This window comes from Cyanistes caeruleus, chromosome Z (assembly GCF_971803275.1).
Source record: "Cyanistes caeruleus chromosome Z, bCyaCae1.hap1.1, whole genome shotgun sequence".
Lineage (NCBI taxonomy): Eukaryota > Metazoa > Chordata > Aves > Passeriformes > Paridae > Cyanistes > Cyanistes caeruleus.
Window position 1 is genome coordinate 27,669,799 of NC_141732.1, and position 24,072 is coordinate 27,693,870.

At 49.0% G+C, this 24,072-nt stretch overlaps 2 protein-coding genes across 3 annotated transcripts in view; both read right to left on the reverse strand.

The window, feature by feature from the left end:
* On the reverse strand, positions 1-10,901 carry LOC147648264 (zinc finger protein 541-like). The gene is made up of 10 exons (XM_086869791.1): positions 10,743-10,901; positions 5,877-6,080; positions 4,534-4,583; positions 4,235-4,374; positions 3,680-3,783; positions 3,053-3,128; positions 2,621-2,709; positions 2,007-2,090; positions 1,123-1,286; positions 1-658 (listed from the first exon to the last, which is right to left on the reverse strand). Exons 1-10 carry the CDS (start codon positions 10,899-10,901, stop codon positions 562-564), a joined length of 1,167 nt encoding a protein of 388 aa, XP_086725917.1. The 3' UTR covers positions 1-561.
* LOC147648265 (serine/threonine-protein kinase PAK 3-like) overlaps positions 10,217-24,072 on the reverse strand; it is an 18,548-nt gene continuing 4,692 nt past the window's right edge. For both annotated transcript variants that reach the window (XM_086867992.1, XM_086867993.1), the window contains 16 exons: positions 23,407-23,534; positions 23,061-23,230; positions 22,164-22,235; positions 21,717-21,839; positions 21,291-21,413; positions 20,584-20,719; positions 18,409-18,472; positions 17,579-17,627; positions 16,177-16,286; positions 15,232-15,349; positions 14,302-14,401; positions 13,697-13,893; positions 13,237-13,371; positions 11,060-11,310; positions 10,743-10,910; positions 10,217-10,391 (listed from right to left, as the gene is read on the reverse strand). In XM_086867992.1, coding sequence (XP_086724118.1) covers positions 11,266-11,310; positions 13,237-13,371; positions 13,697-13,893; positions 14,302-14,401; positions 15,232-15,349; positions 16,177-16,286; positions 17,579-17,627; positions 18,409-18,472; positions 20,584-20,719; positions 21,291-21,413; positions 21,717-21,839; positions 22,164-22,235; positions 23,061-23,230; positions 23,407-23,534 — 1,570 coding nt within the window. In that variant the 3' untranslated portion in view covers positions 10,217-10,391; positions 10,743-10,910; positions 11,060-11,265. The remainder of the gene's footprint in view (positions 10,392-10,742; positions 10,911-11,059; positions 11,311-13,236; positions 13,372-13,696; positions 13,894-14,301; positions 14,402-15,231; positions 15,350-16,176; positions 16,287-17,578; positions 17,628-18,408; positions 18,473-20,583; positions 20,720-21,290; positions 21,414-21,716; positions 21,840-22,163; positions 22,236-23,060; positions 23,231-23,406; positions 23,535-24,072) is intronic.

Sequence of the window (24,072 nt, forward strand, 5' to 3'; positions counted from 1 at the left end):
AAAATGGAACAAACTTTGCTTTAATGAGAAAGACAGCTTTTGTCTTCATGAAAACAAGAGAACAAAAGATGGAGCTTAACGAACAACAGCAAACCTCTTACATTGACTGATAAGAATCGAACAATAATAATCTAATAAGCTAATAATCAAATCTAATAATCAAATAATAACAATATAATAACCTACTAGCCTAATAATCTAATAATCAAATAATCTAATCATCATAATAATCTAATAATCCTAATAAATCTTTAAGAAAGCTAATGAATCTCAACTAACAAATTGAGAAATGTCACTAGTAATCGAATCTAATAATCTAACAATAATAATCTAAGAAGCTAATAACCTAATAATCTAATAATCTAATGATAATAATAATCCTAATAAATCTTTAAGAAAGCTAATGAATCTTAAGTAACAAATGGAGAAATGTCTATCTAGTCAACTAAACAGAAGAATGAATAATCCTAAAAACTTAAAAATCTTAAAAATCTTAAAAAACTTATTTCTATCTAGACCATCTGACAGATAATTTCTGTTAGCCCCAGATAAGTGGCAGGCTTAATTTGTTTTTTTCTTCTTGGGGAGAGGCCCTGGTTCCTTCCGTGCGCGATGTCTTCTCCTATGTGCGTTCCTTTCCTGCACGGTTTCAAACACCCTGGAAGACAGGAAACAAAGCAGCCATTGTTAATTCAATGCACACCATTAAAGCGAGCTCCAAGATTTCCATTTCTCCGTGAATTTCTGTCTTTTCTGGCTGTGGAACCTCTGTAAATTGATCAGAAGCATAAATCTGATCTTTCTTGTTGCAGTTCCTTCAAATGTCTTCCTCCTCTCGCTTCATCTTCTTTTGGATTTGATCAGCACCATCAAAGCAAGCTTTGGTCTACCTATTCCTACTTGTGTACGAATTGTGTCTTGGTGGGGCAGGGCAAGGTTTCCCTGGGAATGCTGGGCTTTAGCTAAGCTCTTTGGGGTGAAAGTGGCTTGTAAGGCTTTGCACGGCGGTGAGAGGCGGTCCTGCGAGTGCCCTCAGCTTCCCCTGTGGTGCCTTTGAACACGGTCAGCCTGTTTCAGTCCAAAGGCGCAGGCTTTGAGCAGAAAGAGGTAGAACTTGCGCACCGTTTGCACTGGCCGCAGGGAAAGGGGCCTCCCGCCGAATGGGGTGGCTGGGGCGCTTGGCAGCAGGGACACTCCGCGTTGCGGGCCCTCTTGCGGCTTCTCTTCCCTGTCTTCCCGTTCTCCTTTCTGGGAGGGCTTTGGCTCCTCTTTGGTTCGCTCACAGTCTGGAAATCCAAGAATCCTGATCAATTTTTCCTTCCTCTCACAAAGCTGGAAATCAGAGCGTCCAGCGCCAGAATCTATTGGCCTAAGCAAATTCCTCCCAAGCCTAAAGAGCTGGGAAAACAGCTGGATTTGGGGGTGGGCTGCAGCGGAATACAAACACAGCACTTGGAGGAAAAAACACCTCCTTTCTACTGCCTGAAGGGGTGGGATCCATACGTGGGTATCTATAGTTCTCCTTTTCTTAATTGGACCTCTCTGCCCAGCATCTGTTTACCCCTACTTTTCCTCCCTGTCTAGGGAATGACTTTTAAATTCAGCCAAATTCCTAAAGACACATGGTTACCCAGTTTCTACTGCCCAAACTAATCTCTCTCTCTCTCTCTCAGTGTCTGTGAAGCAAATTCTGGTTTGTCAGTAAGGAAAGTTTCAGCAGAGCCACAGCACGGGCAGCTCCTTTTTGGGGAGTACACTGGGATGCTACAAAAGGTCCCTGAACATCTACAGAATCTGCACGAGCGCAGCCAGGATTACTGATGTTTTGATGTTTTGATGTTTTGATGTTTGATGATCAAGGCCTGGGCAGCATCTGCTGCGCCTTTCCAGTGTACGGGACAATGTGATCCTGGCAGAGCGGTGCCTCCCAGGCTTGCCAGCAGGTTTTGTCCCCTTCTCCCAGTTTCTCCACCCTCCAGCCTTGTCTTGATTTTCTTCCCACTCACCTGAGCAAGACTTTTGGCAAGTTTATGTTCTTTCTTCCAGGTGTAGTAGTACTCCACACACTGTGCCACAGTCTTGCTCTGAACCTGTTGGGAAGAGAAGAAGAAGGAATCTAAAATGGCCATCCTGTAGGGTGCATTGGAGAACAATTGGAGAGTTCTGGAGTCACCTAGGAAGCAAAATGATGGAGTAAATTGAGTAGGGTGTAAAATGAAATAAATAAGGTGTAAAAGAGGCCTTGTGCAATGTAATATACAGTGTATGATGCTGTGTGGGAAGACATGCGATGCACAGATCAATAACAAATCCATGTAGCACAGTTTTTCTTTCCCCCATTGGGTTCTCAGCTCTCCCAGCACCATCTGCTGTGGAAGCATCAGCGCACTTAGGAGACCAAATCTGACAGAATAAGCCTTTGTGTTCCGAAAGAGCTTGGAGGAAAGGGCCTTTGAGGCAGAATCACCCCTCTCTTGCAGGCCTTTGATGTCCTGTTTCATTATTACTTGATTATTTCGGGTATTTGAGAAGAGAGACTGGATTCCAACATCTGGGAGCAGAAATAATCAACATTTCCTCCTGATGATCTGCTAGGGTCAAGAATGTCCTATGGCTTTACCTGCTTCTGGATGAGATGAAAATCCTTGCCATAGGTGTGAAAAGCCTTTTCGAAGGACTCCTTCTCCTCAGGTGTCCATATGTCAGAGTCTGGCAAAAAAAGCAGCAGGTAAATTGGTCCCTCCATCCACTTGGAGTAGATCCCACTGGCTGCCAAAACAAAATTGGCGCCACCCACCTTTCACCTGCGTACATGTCTGCTCCCTTGGAAAGTAATGAAGACAAGAGCAGGCATTCCCCAGGAAGGATAAAAAAAAAACCCATGGAAAACTCCAAGGAAAGCTGAAGGGGGAGATGCTGCTGCTTTCCCCTGCCCCAGGCAAGAGGAGGCCTTGTGATGGCGTTATTTGTTGGAGCACAAATGCTTGCCATGGCAATTAAGGGGACGGCAGGCAGTATCTGTCAGTGAAGGAACAAGCTGTGCTTCGCTTACCTGCGTAATGATAATCAGCCAAGGGGTGGCCTTGAGGTGTGGGAGGCCCCCCTGAGAGCAACATGTCCAGAGCCTCCTGCAGGATCAAAGGGAAAAAGGCTTTAGCTTCCCCACCATAGAAAGGAGCCAAAGAACCATCAACGCTACCTTTCAGCTACTTTGCCTCTTCAGGGGTTCAGTCCAGTGGATCTCATATGGGTTCAACACTGGGGTTTGCTCCCAAACCTTCCTTTTTACTGCCCATCCCTTTGATCCTGCTCCCCTAGAGTGGCACGTTGGTCACCCACTCAATGCTTCTCCTGAGCCCAGAATTGCCTCTGCTCACTGAGGCTTGTGGGGATTTCCCCTCAACTCCCCCCAGAATGTTTTAGAGCACACAGATGTGCGGGAGATCGACAAGGGAGCAGGCTGTGGGACCTGCCAGCAGCTCCTCCAGGAGAGATATTGTCCCTGCTCAAGCCAGTTGGGCTCACCCCTGCTGTAGCTGGAGGAGACACAGCAGGCAGCAAGTTGTCCACTTCTTGTTAGCCCCCCTCTACAAAGAGCAGCCAGGAGAGGCTATCCCAGTGCCCAGGCCTTAGGAATTCCCTGTCCACTCTTCTGGGCACCCAAAGTGCCGCTTCTTACCGGAAGGCTGCCGCGTGCCTGGTGCAGGCAGTGCAGGGCCAGCTCCAGGTTAGCCGCTGGCCCGGAAACGCCACGGGCGCTGGCCATGTCCAACAGTTGTCTTACTGCAAGCACAACAAAACCCCAGTGAAAGTCAGGCTTGAAGCAAGAAAGGGGAAAGCTTGCAATACAAGGGAGAAGGAAAGCACAAGAGCTGAAGACAGCCAAGCGGTTGGAGAGCGTGGAAAGGATAGCAAAGAAAGGGGCAGCTGAACCAAGGGCCCACGTAGTGCTGGCTCTCTCTCCCATGAAAGCAGCCTTTGGAATAAGAAGCAGGGGCCAATCTCTCCTCTTCCAGTGGCAAATGCCCCCGACCGATATGGAGAGCAGGAAAGTTGCTCTTTTCCCACCCTGCTGCAGAAATGGAGCATTCTCCTTGCCTCTAACCCTCCCATGGAAGAAGACGGGTGAGACAAGGAGAGATGCAGAGCATGCAAAAAGCTGCCTTTTACCAACCAAAAGCTGCCTTTTACACACCCAAGTATCTCAGGGGTGGAAGAAAAGCTTGACAGCTACCTCTGTCAGGTTTTTCCATGGCAGAGTCATCTTCCTCCCAAGGCTTCCAGACCAGGGACGCGTGCTCTTCATCCTCACTCGGTGCTGTGGTCTGCAGCTCAGGGAGCTCAGCCTGAAAGTCACTGCCAACCTTGATGTGTCTAAAGGGAAAAGGGATGGAGGGAAGAAAGGCAAGTGGTCAAGAGACACTTGATGCCATGGGCAGGCTTGAGGCAATCCCAGCCCAACTCTGAAATAACAGTTCTCCTCCTCGCCATCCCTCAAGTTTGCCGCTCTTTTATCCCTCGGACAAAACTCACGGTCGAATCTGGGCTCTTGCTTTCCTTTTCATTGTGCCTCTCCTTTCCACCTGGAAGAGAGCAAAACAAAGGCCCAGGTAAAAAAACTTCAGCCATGATGTGTTGCTAGCCTTCCTTCTCATCCTCATCATTGAAAGCACAAGCTCCTGCGTCCCAGCTCCCCTCTGTTTGGCACAATTGCTGCGTTTTTCACTTGGAACTTGCGAGGCAGGAGCCTCTGGCAGCCTGCAGTGTCCTCAAGAGGGGAAGACTGAAGGACAGGCAGTCTTGCCTTCAGGCTTCCCTTCAGTCCTGGGGCCAGTGAGAAGACCCAAGAGGACGGCACGCAAGTTGTGCCAGGGGAGGCTGAGCTTGGATAGGAGGAAAAGGTTCTTCAGCCAGAGGGTGGCTGGGCACTGGCACAGCCTCCCCAGGGAAGGGGTCACAGCACCAAGCCTGACAGAACTCAAAAAATGGACATTTGGACATTGCTCTTGGGCACAGGGTGTGATTCTTGAGGCTGTCCTGGGCAGGGCCAGGAGCCAGACTCAACTTTCTGGGTGCCTTCCAACCCAGAAAATTCTGCCAAATTCTGTGACTGTGTTGTTGAGAAGGACCATTCCAGATGGCCCCATTTCACAGCTGCCTCTGCCCATGAGGCACAACCAGCCCCACAGGCATTGAAAAACATAGAGAAATCCATCCCAATATCTCGATAGAGGTAAGAGGATCTATCCCCTGTCATTCATCTGCAGAGACACAATGCAGGTGGAACAAAAGAATCTAGAAAGATACTAAAGTCTAATGTCGCTGTAAATGATGTAAGTGTGTAAGTATAGAAGAATGGCTGCAAGCAGACCATTTTTGTAGGTGAAAGGCTGTATTGGAGGACAAGCCTGGCAAACTGCTTCCATGCCTTGAACAGCAGGGATCCCAGAGGAGAAGTGCCAACATTCTGGTTTTGAAAGCTTTGGAGGAGGCGTGAGCAGAGCCAGGGCCTGATACAGGACTTTTATGGACACTGAAGCCCTGAACTCGTCAGTAATGACCAGATTGTTTAAGGGTCACCACAAGATAGTTGTAGGACTTCAGTGGGTAGCAAGGAGGACTTTTAATCAGAAAATCTCATTGGTGGATGAGAATGTGAAACTGCACGGTGACCGTTCTCTATGTCCTCTATGGAAAGCTCTGGATTTCCACAGACGGAGGCATGATTATTCCTCCAGAAGCTGGAGCCCGCTTTCATGCGTCACCTCGTCTGGGGAACGGGAGCACAGACCGTGTCTGCCGTGGCTGGTGGGAGAGCCAAGAGGAGCCTCCTGCCGTTCTCTTAGCGCTTTGAGGGCAAAGGGGGATTTTCTTACCTTTGCCAGTGCCAAAGTAGTGTGGGGATGCCTGCTGGCAGACGAGCTCGGGATGTCTATCCAGAGGCCAGATCTGGCACTGAGGCTAGAAGGTGGCTGGCCAGGGGCAGCCCAGGAGCAGATCCTGCAGCTGCTGCTCCAGCGCTGGTCCAGCACCAGTGTTCCACCAACGGCCACAGGAGTGGGAGACAATGACGACAGTCGCTATGGGCACAGCCACACATTCCATGCCCAGGGGACCCAGGGGACCCAGGGGACACAAACAGGGCTGGGGCACCTTTGCCTCTTTTACTTCTGCTGCTGCAAGGTTGCTCTGAGCACCTTCCCAGTGGGGCATTTCTCGACAGTCCTCTGGACAGGGCAAAGCAGTGCAGGGAGAGCTCTGGGTCTTCTCCGTGCTTCTCTGGAAGGTGCCTGCAGCTGAACGGGAGCCTGGCTCTGTCAAAGGGCCCATAGCACACTGTCTGCACTGCAGAAGCAGAAGGATCCTGGCCCTGGCTCTGCTCCAGCTCCGAGAGGAGCAAGAGCCTGCCAGTCGTTCACTGGAGAGGCAGCTGCAAAGCTTTCTCTCAAAGTGGAAGCATTCATCCAGCCCCCTTTTATAAACTGTCAGATGCCTAGTGATGTCTCTTGATGATGTTTTCCCTCCTTTGAGCTGACCAGTCTCTCACCTCAACAGTCGTTCCCTGAAACTTGGATAAACAGGATGTTTTTCAGGGGAATTGATGGGGACACACCACCAGCAATTCCCTAGCAAACATTTAATGCCCAATTCCTTTTTTCTTTCTTCCAGCTCCCTTGGAGAAGTGAGATGTTAGTCTCAAAAGACTGGGAGACTAGCACGAACAGAATTACTTTTTCACACTAATGGCCTTCCCACTTGTTTTAGGTCCCAGATAGGGCGGAACCGAGCCTGTTTTACTGCTTTCCTGCCTCATGTTAGGCAAAAGCAAATCTTGCTTCCTTCCCAGCCTGCTTGTTGCACACACACAGCAGCAAACCCCGGGGACAGCTGTAACAAGGCCCAGTGCAAAGCAGATGCTTTGGAGGCTCCAAATCCCACCTGCAGCGGCTCCGTCAGACAAGAGCAAGCTTCTGTCAGCATCCCAGCACCAGCCTGGTAGTTCCCCCCTCCCTCGTCTCCTCTCCATTCTCCCCAGCTCCTGCTCCCAAGACCTTGCCAGGCCATGCCATTTGCTGGGCTAGATAAAGGAGCGAGTTTCCTGCTCCTTTGGTGCAAATACCAAAGCTGTGAGAAGTGAGAGGATAATGTTCACTCCCGCTTTGCTTGATCTAAGGAGGTTGGTGGAGGCCCAGAGCGGGAGGCTGGTCTTGGAAAGAGAAACCGAAAGTGAGCTGCTGCTTTCTTGGATGTGTGAGGAAAAAGACAAAACTTTGGGGGTTCAAATAAACTAGGGTGTTTATTAAGGGAAAAAAGAAAAGGGGAGGAAGGGATAATGGGTGAGGGAGTAAAAAGAAAATAAATTTTATAAAAGTCCCAGGTCTGAGGATTGAGGAATCCTTTGGCCGAACCGGGGTTTTGGTCCCAAAGCAAGAACTCGGCGGCACTGCAGTGAATGCTGCTAATCTGCACTCAAATTTATATAAAAAAGTCTCTAAAAGAGATGTAGACCGAAGTGTGCAGTGTCAGGTCCTCAGCTGCAGCTAATCCACAGTTAAAGGGCAGCTCTTCAAACTTCACAGGTCCTTTTATAATCTCTGTCCCCTCAGCTTGTTGCTGGCAGTCCCACCCCTGTAGTTGTTGTTGATTGGTGCTGGTAACATCTTCTCCTCCAACAGTTTGCTGTCCTTGGGGTAACTGAGGTTTTGGAGGGAAAGTTCCTCATTAGTATGCACCGTTGCCCTGGTGTCAAGTTACAAGTCTTCTGGGGCAGGTTAAAAATTCTTTCTAAGATGCTGCTGGTGAGGGGATTTGCTTGGAAAACTTTGAAAGTAACAAACTTAAAAGAGATTATTAAACTTACAAACAATGCATCAATGGCAACAAACAAATGAGTAAGGGACTACAAAAAGAGGGATAATGCTTATGACAATTAAACATTCAATTGGAACACACAAAAAACCACAACCAGTACAATTCTACAATGAACAACTTCTAAGCAACAAAAACAACAACAACAAACAATTCCACATGCAAATGCCAATCTCAGGTTTTATAGATGACAGATGTTAATGCATGTGGATGTTAATTTTATAGAATGGCAGAGGTTGGAAAAGTCCTTGAAGGTGGCCAAGTCCATCTGTCCAGCAAAATGGAACAAAGCTGTGTTGCTTGGCGACCAAAAGTACTCAAACCCCCAGCTTTTAGCCCTCCAAGTATAATGAGACAAGCCCACTCACATAGATGCAATTCATTGAATTAAACAAAGCCTCCCTTTTCACTGCAAGCTGAGGTTTTTAGGAATCCAAGGATGAAAGCCCACCATGATTTCACTGGCACCATGGGGACACACCTTTGGAAGTCCTGCCAGCTGGGGAAGGGGCTGGGCCTGTGGGAGGATGCACGTGCCCAGATCCTTCTCAGGGCCAATAGCGTGTTTGCAACACCAAACAAATGGAACAGACATTGCTGGAGTGATTTCAGACAGACAAAAAGACAAAATGGAACAAACTTTGCTTTAATGAGAAAGACAGCTTTTGTCTTCATGAAAACAAGAGAACAAAAGATGGAGCTTAATGAACAACACCAAAGCTCTTACATTGACTGATAAGAATCGAACACTAATAATCTAATAATCTAATCTAATAATCTAATGATAACAATAACCTAATAACCTAATAATCTAATAATCAGATAATCTAATCATCATAATAATCTAACAATCCTAATAAATCTTTAAGAAAGCTAATGAATCTCAACTAACAAATTGAGAAATGTCGCTAGTAATCGAATCTAATAATCTAACAATAATAATCTAAGAAGCTAATAACCTAATAATGTAATATTCAAATAATCTAATCATCATAATAATCTAATAATCCTAATAAATCTTTAAGAATGCTAATGAATCTTAAGTAACAAATGGAGAAATGTCTATCTAGTCAACTAAATAGAAGAATGAACAATCCTAAAAACTGAAAAATCAATCTATCTAGATTTCTATCCAGACCATTTGACAGATAATTCTTGTTAGCCCTGGACAAGTGGCAGGCTTAATTTGGTCTTTTCTTCTTGGGGAGTGTCCCTGTTTTAGAATACAGGTGTCTGCTAGGGAGGGCAGGAGCCTCCCTTGCAATGAACAAATATAGCTCCCCTCCCTTCAAATTATTATAATTCCGAAATCAAGGGGCCTTCAGGCAGAGATCTGGGGATAGGAATTACAGTTCTTTACTAGTATAACCAGGCAAACAACAATAACTACAGCATTAGCAAGAAAACAGAACCAGGGACCCCGTGACAGCTTTCTCGGCTGAGATGGGAAGGGATGGAGGAGAGGCTTTGTTTCACAAACCCCTCGGGCGGGCAGTGCCGGTGCTCCTGCAGGGCTCTGAGGAACAGTCGGCTGGAACAGCAGGGATGAGCAGAGATCCTGGGCTGGTGGCTGAGATGTATCAGGACCTCCGTGGTGGTGCCTGGCACTGCCACATGTCCCGGCAGGACAGGGGGTGCGAGGCCACCAACAAAGAGGGAAGAAGGAGAAGAAGCAGCAGCTCCATCTGGGTGATGGCGAAATTCCCTTCTCCCCACCGCAGCAGCTCTGCACCCAAAGTTTCCTTCTCCGAAGCTGAAGAAAGCCCTCCAAACTGTCCCCACCCTCCTTTTTCCTGCCCCCTTCCCCCTCTGGGCCTGGCCAAACTCTTTTGTCACCCACCAAGTACCCACAGTTAGGTTGTCCTTGCAACTAATGGGTAAAAATTCCATGGGCAAGCTAGAACTAAAAAATAGGACACCTAACCCCCAACAAAGAGGTATCACTGGCTGAAAGGGACTAGGCCTGTAGGGTTAGGTGGAAGGTCCAAGTGCCCTTTTCGTCACCCTGTCTCCAAAGGGCCAGGAGACAGCATGACAGGTACTGCTTTTATATTTAAAAACAAAAAGGGGGGAATGTTTGGGAGGTCTTGGATGCCCTGCTCTTCATTGCTTTCTGGCTGGAAATGCAATTGCACTTTCTGCCTCATCCACAAGTCCATGGCTGGCCAAAACCTGGCCAATGGCCATATTCCAAAGGCAGGGTAGGCTGGAGTTGATAAAGGAAGGAGACTGTTCCCAATTCCAAACCATACCAGAACGCCCACAGGAGGGACATTTAAGAAAGAATTCAGAAGTGAATGTAGAGCCATATTCCGTGGGAGACAAGGAAAGGAATCTTGCAAGTGGCTTGGGGGTTTCTAGGATTTTTATTGCGAGTCTGCTGCTAGCTGGCATTGGAGAAAGTAATCCTGAAGTGTTCCTGGTCATGTCCTCAGCTTCCTCAATTGCTTTGCTGCAAGTGTCCTACGTTTTCATTTGAAAAGCACTCGGAGTGGAGATTTTTGTGGCAGGGGCCATGTGATCTGTTGAAAGAAGAGGGGAAGTAAAACCAGCTCTCCCACAGCTCCAGCCTGGCTCTGCCAGGTGGCTTCCTGGGGGACCTCCCTGCTTCTGAGAGACAGCTCTGGCCTTCCCATTCTTTTCAGGCCAGCAACAGCATTCGTGCCTTCCTCACATCTGCACCCTGGCAGCCTCTCACCTGAGAGGCCCTGTCCCTCATGGCACAAAGGTCTCTCCAGCACTGTTGACCAAGGACCAGTTAAGAGACAATCCCAGACAGACAGACAGACAGACAGACAGACAGTGTCCAGAGAAGCAGTGCCCAGAAGGAGCCCAGAGGGGTCCAAAACAACACACAAACTCTCTTTTCATACCTTTTGACTCTTGACTGGCCCTGCTTCATACGTCTTCTTGTTCAGCTTGCAAGGTGCCAACTTCCTGCTCCATCTCTCCTGCTCCCTCTCTACATCTGCCAGGAAGTTTTCTCCTTGCAGCAGCGGCTGCTCCTGCACCTCCACATGCTGACATTCCATCTCACAGGCCTGGTGGGGGGAGGAAGACACTTGCAGATGAAGTCCCAGACAAGCTCCCCAAAGAAAGAGTGGAAGCTTCATGCCCCACACAACAGCCCCCCCAGCTGGAAAGGGCACATTAATAGTGACTTTGTGCTCTCCAGCACCTGTGTCCTTACCAGAAATTTAGAAGGAGGATCAGCAGATGGGAGAAAAGGAGAGGCCACCTTCCTTTCCTGCTCTGATGGCTGCCTGTTTCCTGGCCCTGGCTCCTCAGGATTTCCGCCTGGTCTCAGAGGCTCTGTTCTCCAAGTGCTCAGGTGGTCCTCGTCATCCCCTCTGCTTCCTGCATTACTTTGCTGCCGGGATGACAGCCATGGGGTTGTCAGAAGAGGCTGGAGAGAGGCTCGGCTAATCTGAGAAATGGATGCTGCCCAGAGGGAAAAAGAAACAAAAGAAACCAAATGAAAAAAGGCAAAGGAAAGAGGAACCATTGTTTTCCCAACTGAGCTTCTAACAGGGTTGTGAGAAATTAAGTGGAGATTTGTGTCAATCTAATGGTGACACTCACCCATGTCTGTGTGTCTGCGAGCAATACAGACAGAGACCATGGGATTATTACTAAGAAGTGGTTTGAAAATTAGCTAAAATAAAGCATGGAAGTAAAGTTGAACAAAATAATTATATAACAATCAGCTTTTAGATAACAGCTTGTTCTAACAACCAAATATTAAACTTTAAACTACCTTGTATCTTTGTATAAACTAGTTTGAAGGAAAACTTGTAATCACTTAAAAAAAGGGAAATAAGACCAACAGGAGCTAAAAAGCTCTAGAAAAGCATTTTGAAACATGCTTTGGAACATTTTGAGTTTTGTAATAACTAAAGAAAGAGCCTATGAAGCTATTTTTAGAGAAGTTAGCTTTGAGTTGGAAAATGACTGAAAGAAAGCTTGCAAAATACATTCTGACTAACAAAACATACGCTTAGTTAAACAAACTGCTAATAGAAAACAATATTTTAAGAGAAAGATGAGAGACTACGGACACAGCAGAAGACCGTCTCGGACCAGCTCCCCAACAGATGTTCAAGAACCACAACCACTGATTAGGAGGGAAAACCAAGTAGAAAATAAGTGAGGATTTGAGGAAGTGAAGTGCCTAGAAAGGCATAAGAGACGAGCTTTGGAGACCTGAATTTGTGCATTGCTTAGGGTAGAGGAACTCAACGCACCCAGCGCATCGTAAAAACTTGCTCAGCTTTTATCAAACCAATTAATAAATTGGCTATATTGCCTGATGTACTGGCAAGTCTAGCATTTTCATTTATAACAGGGTCAAGCTGGTTTCCTCTAGTGTCCAGAAACACACAGATACAAGTGGCAGAGCACAGATGGACTCAATTCTGGCATCTTCCTCCATAGCAGGGACAGCCGAGGAAGTGGCCCGCTCAGCAGCTCCCCATCTGCCACAAAACCTGGCAGCAAAGCCGCAGCGCTTCTCATCTACGTGACCGGGCCAGGCAGCACATGGGGCTGGCACAAATGCTGCTCAGCTGTCCCTGTTTGGCTGGCAGAAACCCCTAAGAGTGGGCCAGGAGGGACAAGCTGGGTCCCCTGTGAGGCTCACCCTCAGCCCCCACAGCCCCTGCCTTCCCACAGATCAGCCTAGAAGCGCTTGGCAGGGACTGCTTTCATTGGGATCTCCAAACCCCACTGCAGGCCTCTGTCCCCAGCACTGCGATACTTCAGTTCCTTGGCTAGCAGGTAAACCTGAAAACAGCACCCGAGAGCAAAAGAGGGCCTCAGAAATGACGAGAAGTTGAGAGTTCTCCTCTGAGCAACGGCTGTGAGAATTGGGCTTGTTTAGCCTGGAGAAGGGCAATCTGCAAGGAGACCTTTCAATATTTGAAGGGGCTTCTAAAAAAGATGTGGACACATCTATTCACAGGGCCAATTGCAAGAGCCAAGGGGAAATGGTTTTAAACTAAGAGAGTTGATTCAGATTGGCTCTAAGGAAGAAAGTCTTTAGCAGGAGAGTGCTGAAACACTGGCACAGGTTGCCCAGAGAGCTGGCAGGTGCCCCAACGCTGGCAACATTCAAGGTCAGCTTGGCTGGGGCTCTGAGCAACTTGATCTACTTGAAGATATCCTTGCCAGTGGCAGGGGCCTTGGACTAGATGACCTTCAGCAGTCCCTTCTAACCTGAAGTAGTCTTGGATCCTACTTGGTTTTCATGTGAAAAGCAACCAGACTGGAGATTAAGATGAGGGGGGCCCATCTGATGCCCTGGAGCTCGGCCCAGGAGCAAACCCTGACAGGGAACACTCTTTGGCCTGCAGCCACTCTGCACTGTACCTCCAGAAGTTCCTTGGCAGAGCCTCTCTTGTCCACATCCATCTGCAGGCAACGTTCCAGAAATTCACACAAGCTGGGATGTAGGCTTAGCTTGTCCAGATCTGGAACTCCTTGTGTGCCTATCAGATACTTAGCCTGAGGAAGAAGGAAACAGACTCTACGTGATTCTTTCATATCCTTAAGTACCCACCTAGACCCCATATTTGAAGGCCCAGTCTGCAGTGGCAATTTCTTGCCTAGCAAATGGTGAGAGATGAGCCTTTTCTCCCAAAAGAAAAAGGCCCCAGGGCTGCCTCAGCTATTCCAACATCCAGCAGCTCTTGCCTTGACAGCTTACGTGGGCCCCAGGGACATTTTAGAAGTGGGCCTTCTTGGAAGCTGTCCAAGCCGTGGGAATGGGATTGTGTCTAATGGAGACAGAGCAGAAGGCCACTGGCATGTGGGCTTATTTGCACCTTACCTTAGCACTGGTTTTCCAAGTATACGGAGCCTCTCCTATGGCCATTTCTATTCCCACAATCCCAAGGGACCAGATGTCCACTTTGGGGCCGTATGGCTCTCTCCTGACAACCTCGGGTGCCATCCAGCGAGTGGTCCCGGCCATACACCTCGGTTTACTCTGCTCAGGGCTGAGCACAGCACAGAGGCCAAAATCAGCTGAGGAGACAAACAAACACTGCTTCAAGGAGGAAACCAAGGGAAAATGTTCCTCAGTCTAAGTCTCAGAATGCAATGCTGAATCAAGGTGGAAAAGGAGCTGTGCTCTTGTGCAGCCTCAGGGCTGCAGCCATGCATATGGGGAACTGTCCACTTAGCAAACCCAAACCATTCACACCGTGGCTTTTCCTCATTCACCTGAAGCTTTAGACTGAACTTCTCTCCCTCTGGAGTGAGCACGTACAAGCCAACCTTGACACCTTGTTGCTCTCTACACCTCTTAGCACCTTGCAGCAGTGCCCTGAGCTTGCAGGAGTGCTGCGTGCACTCTCAGCAGCAGCTGGCAGCCACTCAAAAGCAGCCCCACACCACCTCCCCGCAGCGCTGCACCTGACCAAGAATACCCACCCAACTTGACAGAGCCATCCAGGCCCAGAAGTATATTGTCACTTTTGATGTCTCTGTGGATCACGTCGTTGGCATGAAGGAAGGCCAGGCCTTGCAGGCACTGGGAGAGAAAAAAGAAACGGGAAGCCAAAAGTTAGCCTGATCTGATTGCATCACATGCCAAAGGAAACTGCTCCTGAAGATTCACAGATCTCAAAGGAGCAGTGAGTGGTGGCAAGAGGAAGAGCTTGCTGCTTCAACTCTAGGAGAGAGCGATCTTTCCAAGGGAAGACATATTAGTTGCTGAGGGGGAAACATCAGTCCTTGCTCGAGACTGTCCCCTGCAAAGCCAGTGGGAATGAGTGCTGCTGCAGCTGATGTGCTTTCCCCATCCGGAGGACAAGCAACGGTTTGCCAAAAGAGGAGAAGTCCCTGCCTTGGGTACCAAGGGGATCACTGTCAGCTGGGAGACTGGAGGACAAGGGTTATAAGGCTGCCTTGACAGCAGACTCAGAAGGAGCTCTTTTGTCAGTTTTCAGCAGCAAGCACCATGGTGGGGGCCATGCCATCCTTTGGCACAGCCAGACCTGTGAGAGATGAGTCTCTCTTTGGCTTTGCCATAGGTTTAAAACTCAGACATCAGCCCCTTTGCACTTACAGGCAAAGAAGGCAATGCAGAAAGGTTCTGGGCAAAGGCTTGGAGGGGCAAAGCACAGAACAGAAAATAAAACTGCAAAAGAGACAGAGAGTTCAACAGCAGTAGGTAAGTGTAAAGAAGACTGCAGTACAGGCAGGGCCACAGGCAGGCAGTTCAGTCCAGATGCTCTTGCTTCTCTGAAGCGTAAAAGAGCAATGCAGAAAGAAAGCTCTGAACATGGAATCACTCACTTAGCAGCACCTTCCAAGGACAAGCCATGCCAAGCCATGGCAAGCACAAGCAGGATCCCTTACCTCCCGGCAGACCGTTGCTATGTGTCCTACAGCCATCGTTCCCATGTGGATCACCTTAGCTAAAGAGCCTCCGTCCATATACTCCAAGACCAGCAGGAGAATCTCATTCAGAAGGTAGCTGAAAGATGAAAACAACAGCGTGGAGATGAATGTGCACAGCTAAACTGCTGTATGGAAGGAAGGGTTACAGCTGAGTTTTGTTTCCAGGTCGCTGGTAAATGAAGATGGAATAAAATCAAGACCATCTCCACCTAGGCAATCCAGTGCTTGCAATCTGTGTCTGAATGAGGAAGGCACATCTGTGGAAAAGGAGACAGCTTAGGCGGCAAGCAGGGGAAAAAGACACATTTGTGATGGCCCAGATAAATCTGGAAGTGGACACATGCCAGCAGCTGCTTCATTATCTTCATATACCAATTGCACCATTAACTCCAGCAACAAGGGAACAGATTTCACAGCTTTTACCCAGGGCAGGCGAGTGTGCAGCACTGCAAAACACCCTTTGGAAAACGGTGCATAAAGGACAGTCACAAAGGGGAAAAACAATTTCAAACCTGGCAAACCATGTGTCTCCTAGTCTAGTCTTTTGGAATGCAAGGCAATGGAAAATGGTGGGAACAGTGCAAGGGAAATCATTTCTGTCATGCTTTCTCAGCACTTCTCCTGCGACACTCAGGAAAAACCATGTCCTCATAAGGACATGCAGTGAGTGAATGTGCAGGCTGCTGGCTTAGGAAGAGAGCCAGGTTTCTGAGAACAATCTTCAAGTTATTTATGCCGGGAATCATTCCTGGGGACAAAATGCAATCTCCTCCCATGCCTGGCCCAGGAGTGGCTTGATGTTAATGGAAAGATGCATTTTCTGCCAGCAAGTAAAGACCTTTTAAACCTTTGCCTTGTGAGTATGGCAAGGAGCATTCCCAGAAAAATCCCAGAAGTACTTACCTTTCAAGGTAGGTGACAATATTTGGGTTCTTGTATTCCCTCATGACCAGGATTTCTTTCAATACGTCCTCGCAGCCCTGGTGCTGGAGATCAAGTTCCTTTACAGCCACCTGCAATGACGTTGAAAGCCATTAGGTACAGACATTACAAGAGCCTCTTTCTCCTTGTGCTCATGGGCCACGATGCCTTGTCACCTCGGGAAAAAGGGACTCTAAAGCATCAACCACAAGGCGCTAACAACACTCTCTGCACCCACAGGCTTCTCAAATAGACTTGGTTTCTCACCACTATTATCATTTACACACGTTTTGTAAGCCAAAAGCAATTCTGCTTCTGTGAAAAGAAATTGAAATGGCTGGAAATATGCTAGCATTTCTAGGGACTGACCACTCACTGTTTCAGAACCGGCTGCCATTCTTGATTGTGCCCCAATGTAAATGCACAGCTACATTATGGAGAAAATGCTGTCCAAAAAAGAACTCTAAGACAACTCAAAGTAAAGTTGAGTTTTCTCAAAACTTCCCTAACTTTTATAGTTTGGATTTTGCATCTCTGAAGAACATTCTTGAACATGGTTTAGACTTGTAATTATTTAGTGGGTTTAAAAAGCAATACTTCTTTCTGTGGCAGACACCCCCCATGTTATAGGCATGGTTTAGGGCTTTTGGATTCCTTGTAGACCTCCCTCCGAGCACAGTTCCTGAGCACAGCACTGCAGGTGGATAAGGAACTATCAGGAAGATGGAGTTGTATGTGCTGGGAGCCAGAAATGAGAAGTCAGGACTCTGAACTTTTAACCCCAAAGAGCAGTGCGGCTCTCCAAGAGACCACCATGCCTGTTCAGGACAAACAGCATCCCTGTAATGGAATGTCACTGACACAGAACCAACACAAGGTTGTATTATTTAAGGCTCATCATTGACTTCTCCTCATTGACCCGTGTGTGTGTGTGTGTGTGTGTCTGTGTGTGGGCCACGTTCCCTAGGACTGAAACGCAAAACCGTGTCCAGACAAAATCTCTCCTTCATTAGATCTTGTATTATATTTACAAACTAAACCACATGATGGAAGATAATGGGAGATCCCATCTGTGTCAGAACCTGGGCTTAAGAGGAATTGGGCCAGAACGATGGCTGTTGCCATCAATCACTCTATGCATATTTATCCAGTAAGTTTGGACTAGCGTGTCCTTCTCTGAAACACACCACCGCCATCCCTGCATCCATTCAGGATGCAAGACAAAGTCTGTCCAAAATGCATTCTGCAGGCTGCCTCTAGGTAGGCTGCTTCTGCAGGACAGCCTTTGCAGCAAGGACAGGTGGCCCAAAGCTCTGGCCACAGGTCACATTGCAAGGGAAAGCACTCCAGAGCAGCAGAATCTGCGAGGGCTGTTGGCACTTACCGCTTGTCCTGTGGCAGTGTCAAAGGCCTTATAAACGGTTCCAAAAGCCCTAGAAACAGAAGAGTGGCAAGAACAGAGAAGCTGTTCAGTGCTGAGAAGTGAAAGGCAGCCCAGGCAGGAGCTCTCTGCTGCCCGGAGTGTCTGTAAAACACCATGGTTTGTCTACTCTTGTGCCAGTAGCCCAGCAGCCCAGCAGCCCTCTGCATGCACCATGTTCAAGTGAAAAGCTCCATCCAACAGGAAGGAAAAAGGCTGCTACAAATCCCAAATGTACACACTAGATTATGGATGTGGGGGTTTTCTTCCCTTCTTCCTTTTTGTGCCTGTGTGTGTGCCTTTCCAGGCAATGGAACAGAGAGACCTGCAGGGCCTTCTCACCACTCTCTTTTCATTCTATCTGCCAAACTCAGGCAGCACCACGCAGCCTTCCTTATTGTCCTGAGCACTGAATATTGTTTTCAGCCAAAGACTGGAAAGAAATGCCACCGACAGCAGTTATCTGACAGCTATCAGGTGGGAAGCTGCTCTCTCAGTTTTCCTTCATCATTGTGGCCATATTACTTTGAATCATACAAAACCATGTCTCCTAGGAAAAGCAGCCAAGTGGTGCCACACGCTTGAGGGACAGCACGGCTTCCAGGTCCTCCTCCTTGAGGCAGGCAAGAAATTGCCAGCATCCAGTTACCTTGGATGATGCCTTGTGATCAGTAGTGAGACAGGGACAATCTAAAGCCGGGCTGTGAAGATGCTTGCAGCTGGCCTGACTTCCCACTTGATATTGCACCAGCAAAATACCTGGCCCATGCACAAGTAAGCTTGGCTGCACTCACCCACTACCAATAAGTTCCCATCCAGTGTATTTCTTCTCTGGATCTCCCACGCTCACAACACTCCCTGAAAGAAACAAAACACAAGAACAAACTTCAAAGGAGAGATACCGACTTGCAGGAGATCTGAAACTCAGCTCCACTCCCGGGACTCTGAGCAATTTATGGTCGGTTGGCAACAAGAACAACAGCAGCAGCAGCCCCAGCAAGGCAGGCAGCTCTGTAGCACACATGGCCTGCACAGAGTCTGATTCTCCACGCTCCTTTGAAGGGTTACCTTGAGAGGAAACTAAGCCCATGGAGAAAGCATCAGAGCAGACCAACATCAGAAAACAACAGGCACCAAGGCAAGTAGCTGTCATTTACAAATCAGAAGGAGAGCTGAAAAATCAGGAGCCTTCATTTCCTTGGGAATGCACACTCTCTTGTAAGATTCAGCAAAAGATTTCCTACTTCCAAAGACTAAATACACTCTGGGATCTGGGATGAATTTTTACCAACAGCTGCTTTTTGCCGAGCAGAAAGAATATTGCAACGTGAATTCCAGGAGCGTAGGGGACCTTGTCTACCTCTCAGTATTTTGCCTAAAGAATGCCTTGCCACTTGTCAAGAACAGCAGCTCATGCTATAACCAAGAACAATGGCTGGAAGGATTAGGATCCTCTTCATTGCTGAGCAGGCTAAGTTCTGAAGATGACTTTGCCCATTCCCCATGGGCAGTGAAGAAATACAAGTACTTGTCTTCAGCCTGGGGTGCAGCAGTCTCTAGCACTGGACTCAGCCTCTTCAGCACCACCCACGTGCCCCATCTTCCCAAATGGGCACAGTGGAGATGGGTAACAAGGACAGCGCCGCTCCTCAGGCGCTGCCATGGCACAGACTGCTGCCCAAGTGAAACGCTGATTCTTTCACAAGTCCAGGCAAAGCTGTGCCAATGGGGAGGCAGCTAAATCCTCACAGCTCAGGAAGGCTCCAGCCTCTGCAGTCACACCAGCCATCAGTGGCAGGGCAGGTAGGACAAAAAGCTTGGCAAAGCCCACCAATGGCCACAGACAACCACTGTGAAGAAGCCAGAGTCAGACTGAGTCCCATTACAAGCTGGTGCCCCACTCGACGCAGACCATGACTGCCACTGAGTCCAGACCCACACAGGACTGGATCAATGCCCCTTTTGTCCCAACAGTTGACGGCAGACTCTGAATAAACTGGGCTCTGTTCAGTACCCAACCTGTTATTCTCTGACAGCCCTGCCCTGGCAGATATTACATGCAAGAAGCAACTTGGCTGTACTGCAGAGTCACCAAGGCCATGGTGTGCTTTCCTAGAGCATGATCCGAGCAGGGATTGAGGCCAGGGCTTGGCTCTCCAGGAGTATTGATGGGCCGGGCATTAGCCGTGACAAAGTGGCCGGTACCAGGGGAACGTGCAGCAGAGGGGCTGCAGCCTTCCTCCTGAGAACTGCCTGCAGGGCACTTGGATCTCACTGTGCCACATAGATGCATTGTCTCTTTGATGCATCTTCCTAAGCATACAAGTAAAATATCAAAGAGGGATTGTAAAAAAAAAAGTCTCCTGTTTTTCTTCTTTTTGTGCACTTGGAAAACACCTCTTCCTCTCTGACTCCGAAGGATTCTTCTAAGAATATGGTATTTTAACTTCTGGGGCCTACTGAAAAGACCTCTTCCTCTCCTATTTCTGCTGATACCCTGATACCCTTTTCAAGGAGGTTGGGCTAACCAAAATATAGAATTCTTAACAAAACCAACTGCAGGAGGAGAAGTCCTAACAGTCATCGAAACAACACCAGTATGAAAGCAGCCACACAGCCAAGCAATTTCTCTGAAGTGTTTGGTCTCCAATGACTGGTGACAAGAAAGGAGTTGAGAGGCAATCTAGGACGCCAACAGTTAGGATCCATTTAGCCAGACTAGCACACACACTTGTTCCCTGGGTCATTTGCTAGGTCGCAACCATCAGTTGCCACCCACTCCCAGCTGCCCTCTAAGGCAAAAGGAATGGCCCAAAGTGCTCCCTGGCTGCCTCTGAGTACCACAACGGCTTCCGTAGGGAATCCAGAATGTCTGTCCCACACCAGAATGAGGAGGAATATGCTGTAGTACAGCAGGCACACACACTATAATACACAGCTTGTTTGGACAAAGGATGTACAGGACGTACTCAGCAGCTTCAGGCAGTGCTTCTCTTTCCGCTGCTCTGACTCCTGCCTTGGGCGGGACGAACTGCTCCTGCTCAGGTTTTCAGGCTGCGGAGGGAAGGCTCCTTTGGAAGATGCTGCTGCAGCGCCCACGTCCATCTGGAACAAGAAATTGGTTGGTGTCACAAAGGTGGCTGGCAGAGATGCCCCAGAGAGCGCATATCAAAGGCAAGCCCTTAGGAACAACACTTGTGTTAGGCTGCAAGCTGAGCTCTCAACTCTTCCAGCTCAAGTCCAACCCCACCAAGCAGGCACAGACTACAGCTTGTCAGTCAGCCCGAGTAGAGACTGTGGAAGGGAAAGAACAAGTTTCAATTTCACCCTGTCCTGAGGACTGCATTCACCATGGACAGGGACAACTTGTTCAGAATCCATGTGGGTCACCATGTTGACCTGAAGAAAGCCCCAAAAAGAAAGCGAGCACCAGGAGGCCAGCAGAAATACATTCTGAGCATTGCTGGCCCACAGCCAAAGCACCAGCCCTGCTGCCCAGGGCAGCAGCTGAGATTCAGCAGCCCAGGAAGTGTCCTTCTGAGCAGCTGCAATGGAGACCCCAGCACATGGCAGCCAGGGGCATGGCCTCCATCCTCCTGCTGCTCTGCAGGAGAAAGGTGAGAAGGGCAGAGACCACTTGTTGCATGACTGCACTGCCTACTGCTCTTTCACTCACCTGCTCTTGCTCTGCCAGCCTGTACTGCAGCATCTGCTGCATCCTTTTCATTTCCTCCTTGCGCCTCTCCTCCATTGCCTTCATCTTCCACTGAGCTTCCTGCACCACTGCCTGCAGCTCGTCCTGGATATTTTGTCAAGAAAATTCTTACTAGCACCTGCCATCAAGTGGCAGGTGGCATCCAACCACGCTCAGGTTTCTCCTTTCCCAGTCTCCAAAGACCTTCCATTCAGAAGCACTTCCTTCAGCTTCTCTACCCAGCTCCAGCCCTTCCATCCTAACTCTTCTTCCTGCTGCTCAGCGCTGGAGCCTGTCACGCTCTGTGCTCACAGTGCCTGCAGTAGTCCTTGCCTCCCCTTTCCTGACATGCAAACTTCACGTCCTCATTACTGCCCTTCCCTCTGCTACCTGCCTAGTCAGGCTCACCTGCCAATCTTCCTGCTGTTCCTCCAGCTCCTGCCTCAGCAGCTCTACCTCCCGCTGCCTATGGTTAAGCTTTCTCTGCAGCTGGTGCACCCTTCGCAAGAGAGTAGCCTCCTGGTGCTGCAGCTGCACAGGAACAAAGAGAAGATGGCATTAAACTTCCCACACAACACTTGTGTGGCAAGCAAGGTTGATGTGCTCACACTTTCCCAAAAGCATTTTGCTCTTTTTCTCTTGTTGAACTAGGGACAGCTAAGGGATGCCATCCAGACAGTGTCCAGGAAAGCAGTGCCCACAAGGAGCCCAGAGGAGCCCAAAACAACACAGAAACTCTCTTTGCACACGCGTTGCCTCTTGGCTGGCTCTAGTTCTTATCTCTTCTTGTTCTGCTTGCAAGATGGCAACTTCCTGCTTCATCTCGAGCAACCTTTTCTCCTGCTCCCTCTGTACCTCAGCCACCAGGTTCTCCCTTTGCTCCAGCTGCTCCCAAGCCTCCAAACGCTGTTGTTCCAGCTGCCTTTCCTGATGAGAGGAAGAGACACTTCCAGATGAAGGCCCAGCCATTCTCCCCAGAGAAAACAAGGCAAGTTGCATCATACCCACAACCCTCCTACTAAGGAGTTCACAGTAGTGGCTTTGTGCCCGCCACAACTCCTGACCTAACGAGAAACTTAGGAGGAGGGTCAGCAAGTGGAAGGAAAGGAGATGCCACCTTCCTTTGCCACTTTGACGGCTGCCTGTTTGATCAGGCCCCTCCCTCCTCAGGATTTTTGCCTCTTCTCAGAGGCTGTGTTCTCAATGTCCCCCTGCCCTTTGATCAAGGAAAAGCTGCAGGTGGACTGCAGGATGACGACAAGGCCAGCACCCCCATGCCTTAATCACAAGACAGGCCACCAGCTGAAATACCAGCAACATGGGGCCTGCTGAGAGTGCTTCAAGGCCAAAGGGAAGACCTCTGTCCTCTTCCACCGTGGAAGGACAGAAAGCAAGGAACCCAGTTGCTGGGACTGCAGTTGGCAGCAAGGTCAGCAGACTGCTGCATGGCACGAGGGCATTGGAAACATCCTGCTCCTTCTCTGCTGCCATGCTTTGTGTGGGCAGCACCCAGCCTCCAGGAGACCTCGGCTTTTTCACACCCTGAAACCGTGGCTGCATTCAGTGTCCCAGCAGCTCCCTCTGGCCATTCTCAGCCCCTCAACTCTGAGCCCTTGAAGCCCTCTGCTGCCTGGCCCAGCAACATCTGGCCTATAGTAGAGCCTTGCCACTGTGTCACATACTCAGGCTGCTATTCTCCTATGCCAGCCCACCAAGCTTGCCTGAAAAATTCAGGTGCATATTGTTTCCTACCTGTTCTTGCAGGAGCTTCCTCTTTTCCTCTTCCTGAGCAGATTGCCATTGTCTCAGACCCTGGCTGAACTGCTCTTCTGCAGAGCGGAGCTGCTGAGCCATTTCTTCCAGTTGCTGCTGGCTGAGAGATCTTAGAGCTTGCAGCTCCCGACGAAGGCCCCTCACATCCTCTGCAAGCATGAACAACACTCAGAGACTCTGCTGACCTTAAGCCCTTTCTGTTTTAGCCAAGGAGGGACCTGTTCCCAGCTCCTTCACTCCTCGGAAGCCCTGCGCACAGAGCTGCCTTCACAGCAACTGCACTAGGCAGGGCCATCACCAGACACACAGCGCACGAGGCTCTCACCAAGTATCACCTCCTTGGCCTGCATGGCTGTGCGAACTTGGCCTTCCAGGTGGCTCCTGGTGATCTCCAGCTTCAATACCTGCTGCTGAGCCTCCAACAGGCTGCATTCCAAGCTCTGCTTCTCTGACCTACAAGTTGTGGGAAAGAAGAGAAATTGTTCCTGGCACACACAAACATATTTTCTAGGAAGATGTGCCTTGAGGCCCCGACACCTGAGGATGGAAAATGGCTGGCATGGAAATTCAGATCCAAGACTATTTCTACCACTTCAAATAGCAAAGCAGGCCCCTCCAGGTGGTTGGCCAGCCTTTCCCCATGACTTAGCCCTGCTCAGAAAGGCCAGCTGAGTTTGATCTCAGCAGCCAAAGCTCAAATTGCCTTTGCCTCCCATATCCCACAAGGGTGGCTGTGCCCACAAAGTCTCCGCCAAGGAGCAAAAGCCCAGCCTCTGCTCACAGCCCTGAGCTCATCTGCATTTCCAAGTCACTCTGCAGGGGGACAGAACACAGTGTTCTCCTGGCTGACTCGTCAATGTTTAATGCCATTCATAGGGTACCTAGAGATACTTCATTTTCCAGAGACTCTCCAAGGTAAAGAGACTAAAGCTATGCACTGGAGCATAGGTGAAAACACCAGCTTCTAGCAGCATGAGAAAGAAACCAGAGC

What these genes read in the sequence shown, in the direction of transcription:
- LOC147648264 (XM_086869791.1), bottom strand. Translation starts at nt 10,901, where the DNA reads ATGGAATGTCAGCATGTGGAGGTGCAGGAGCAGCCGCTGCTGCAAGGA. An exon ending in CTACTTTGGCACTGGCAAAG is followed by an intron (nt 4,584 to 5,876) that starts GTAAGAAAATCC and finishes GCTCTCTTCCAG; the next exon opens with GTGGAAAGGAGAGGCACAAT. An exon ending in CATGGAAAAACCTGACAGAG is followed by an intron (nt 3,784 to 4,234) that starts GTAGCTGTCAAG and finishes TTGTGCTTGCAG; the next exon opens with TAAGACAACTGTTGGACATG.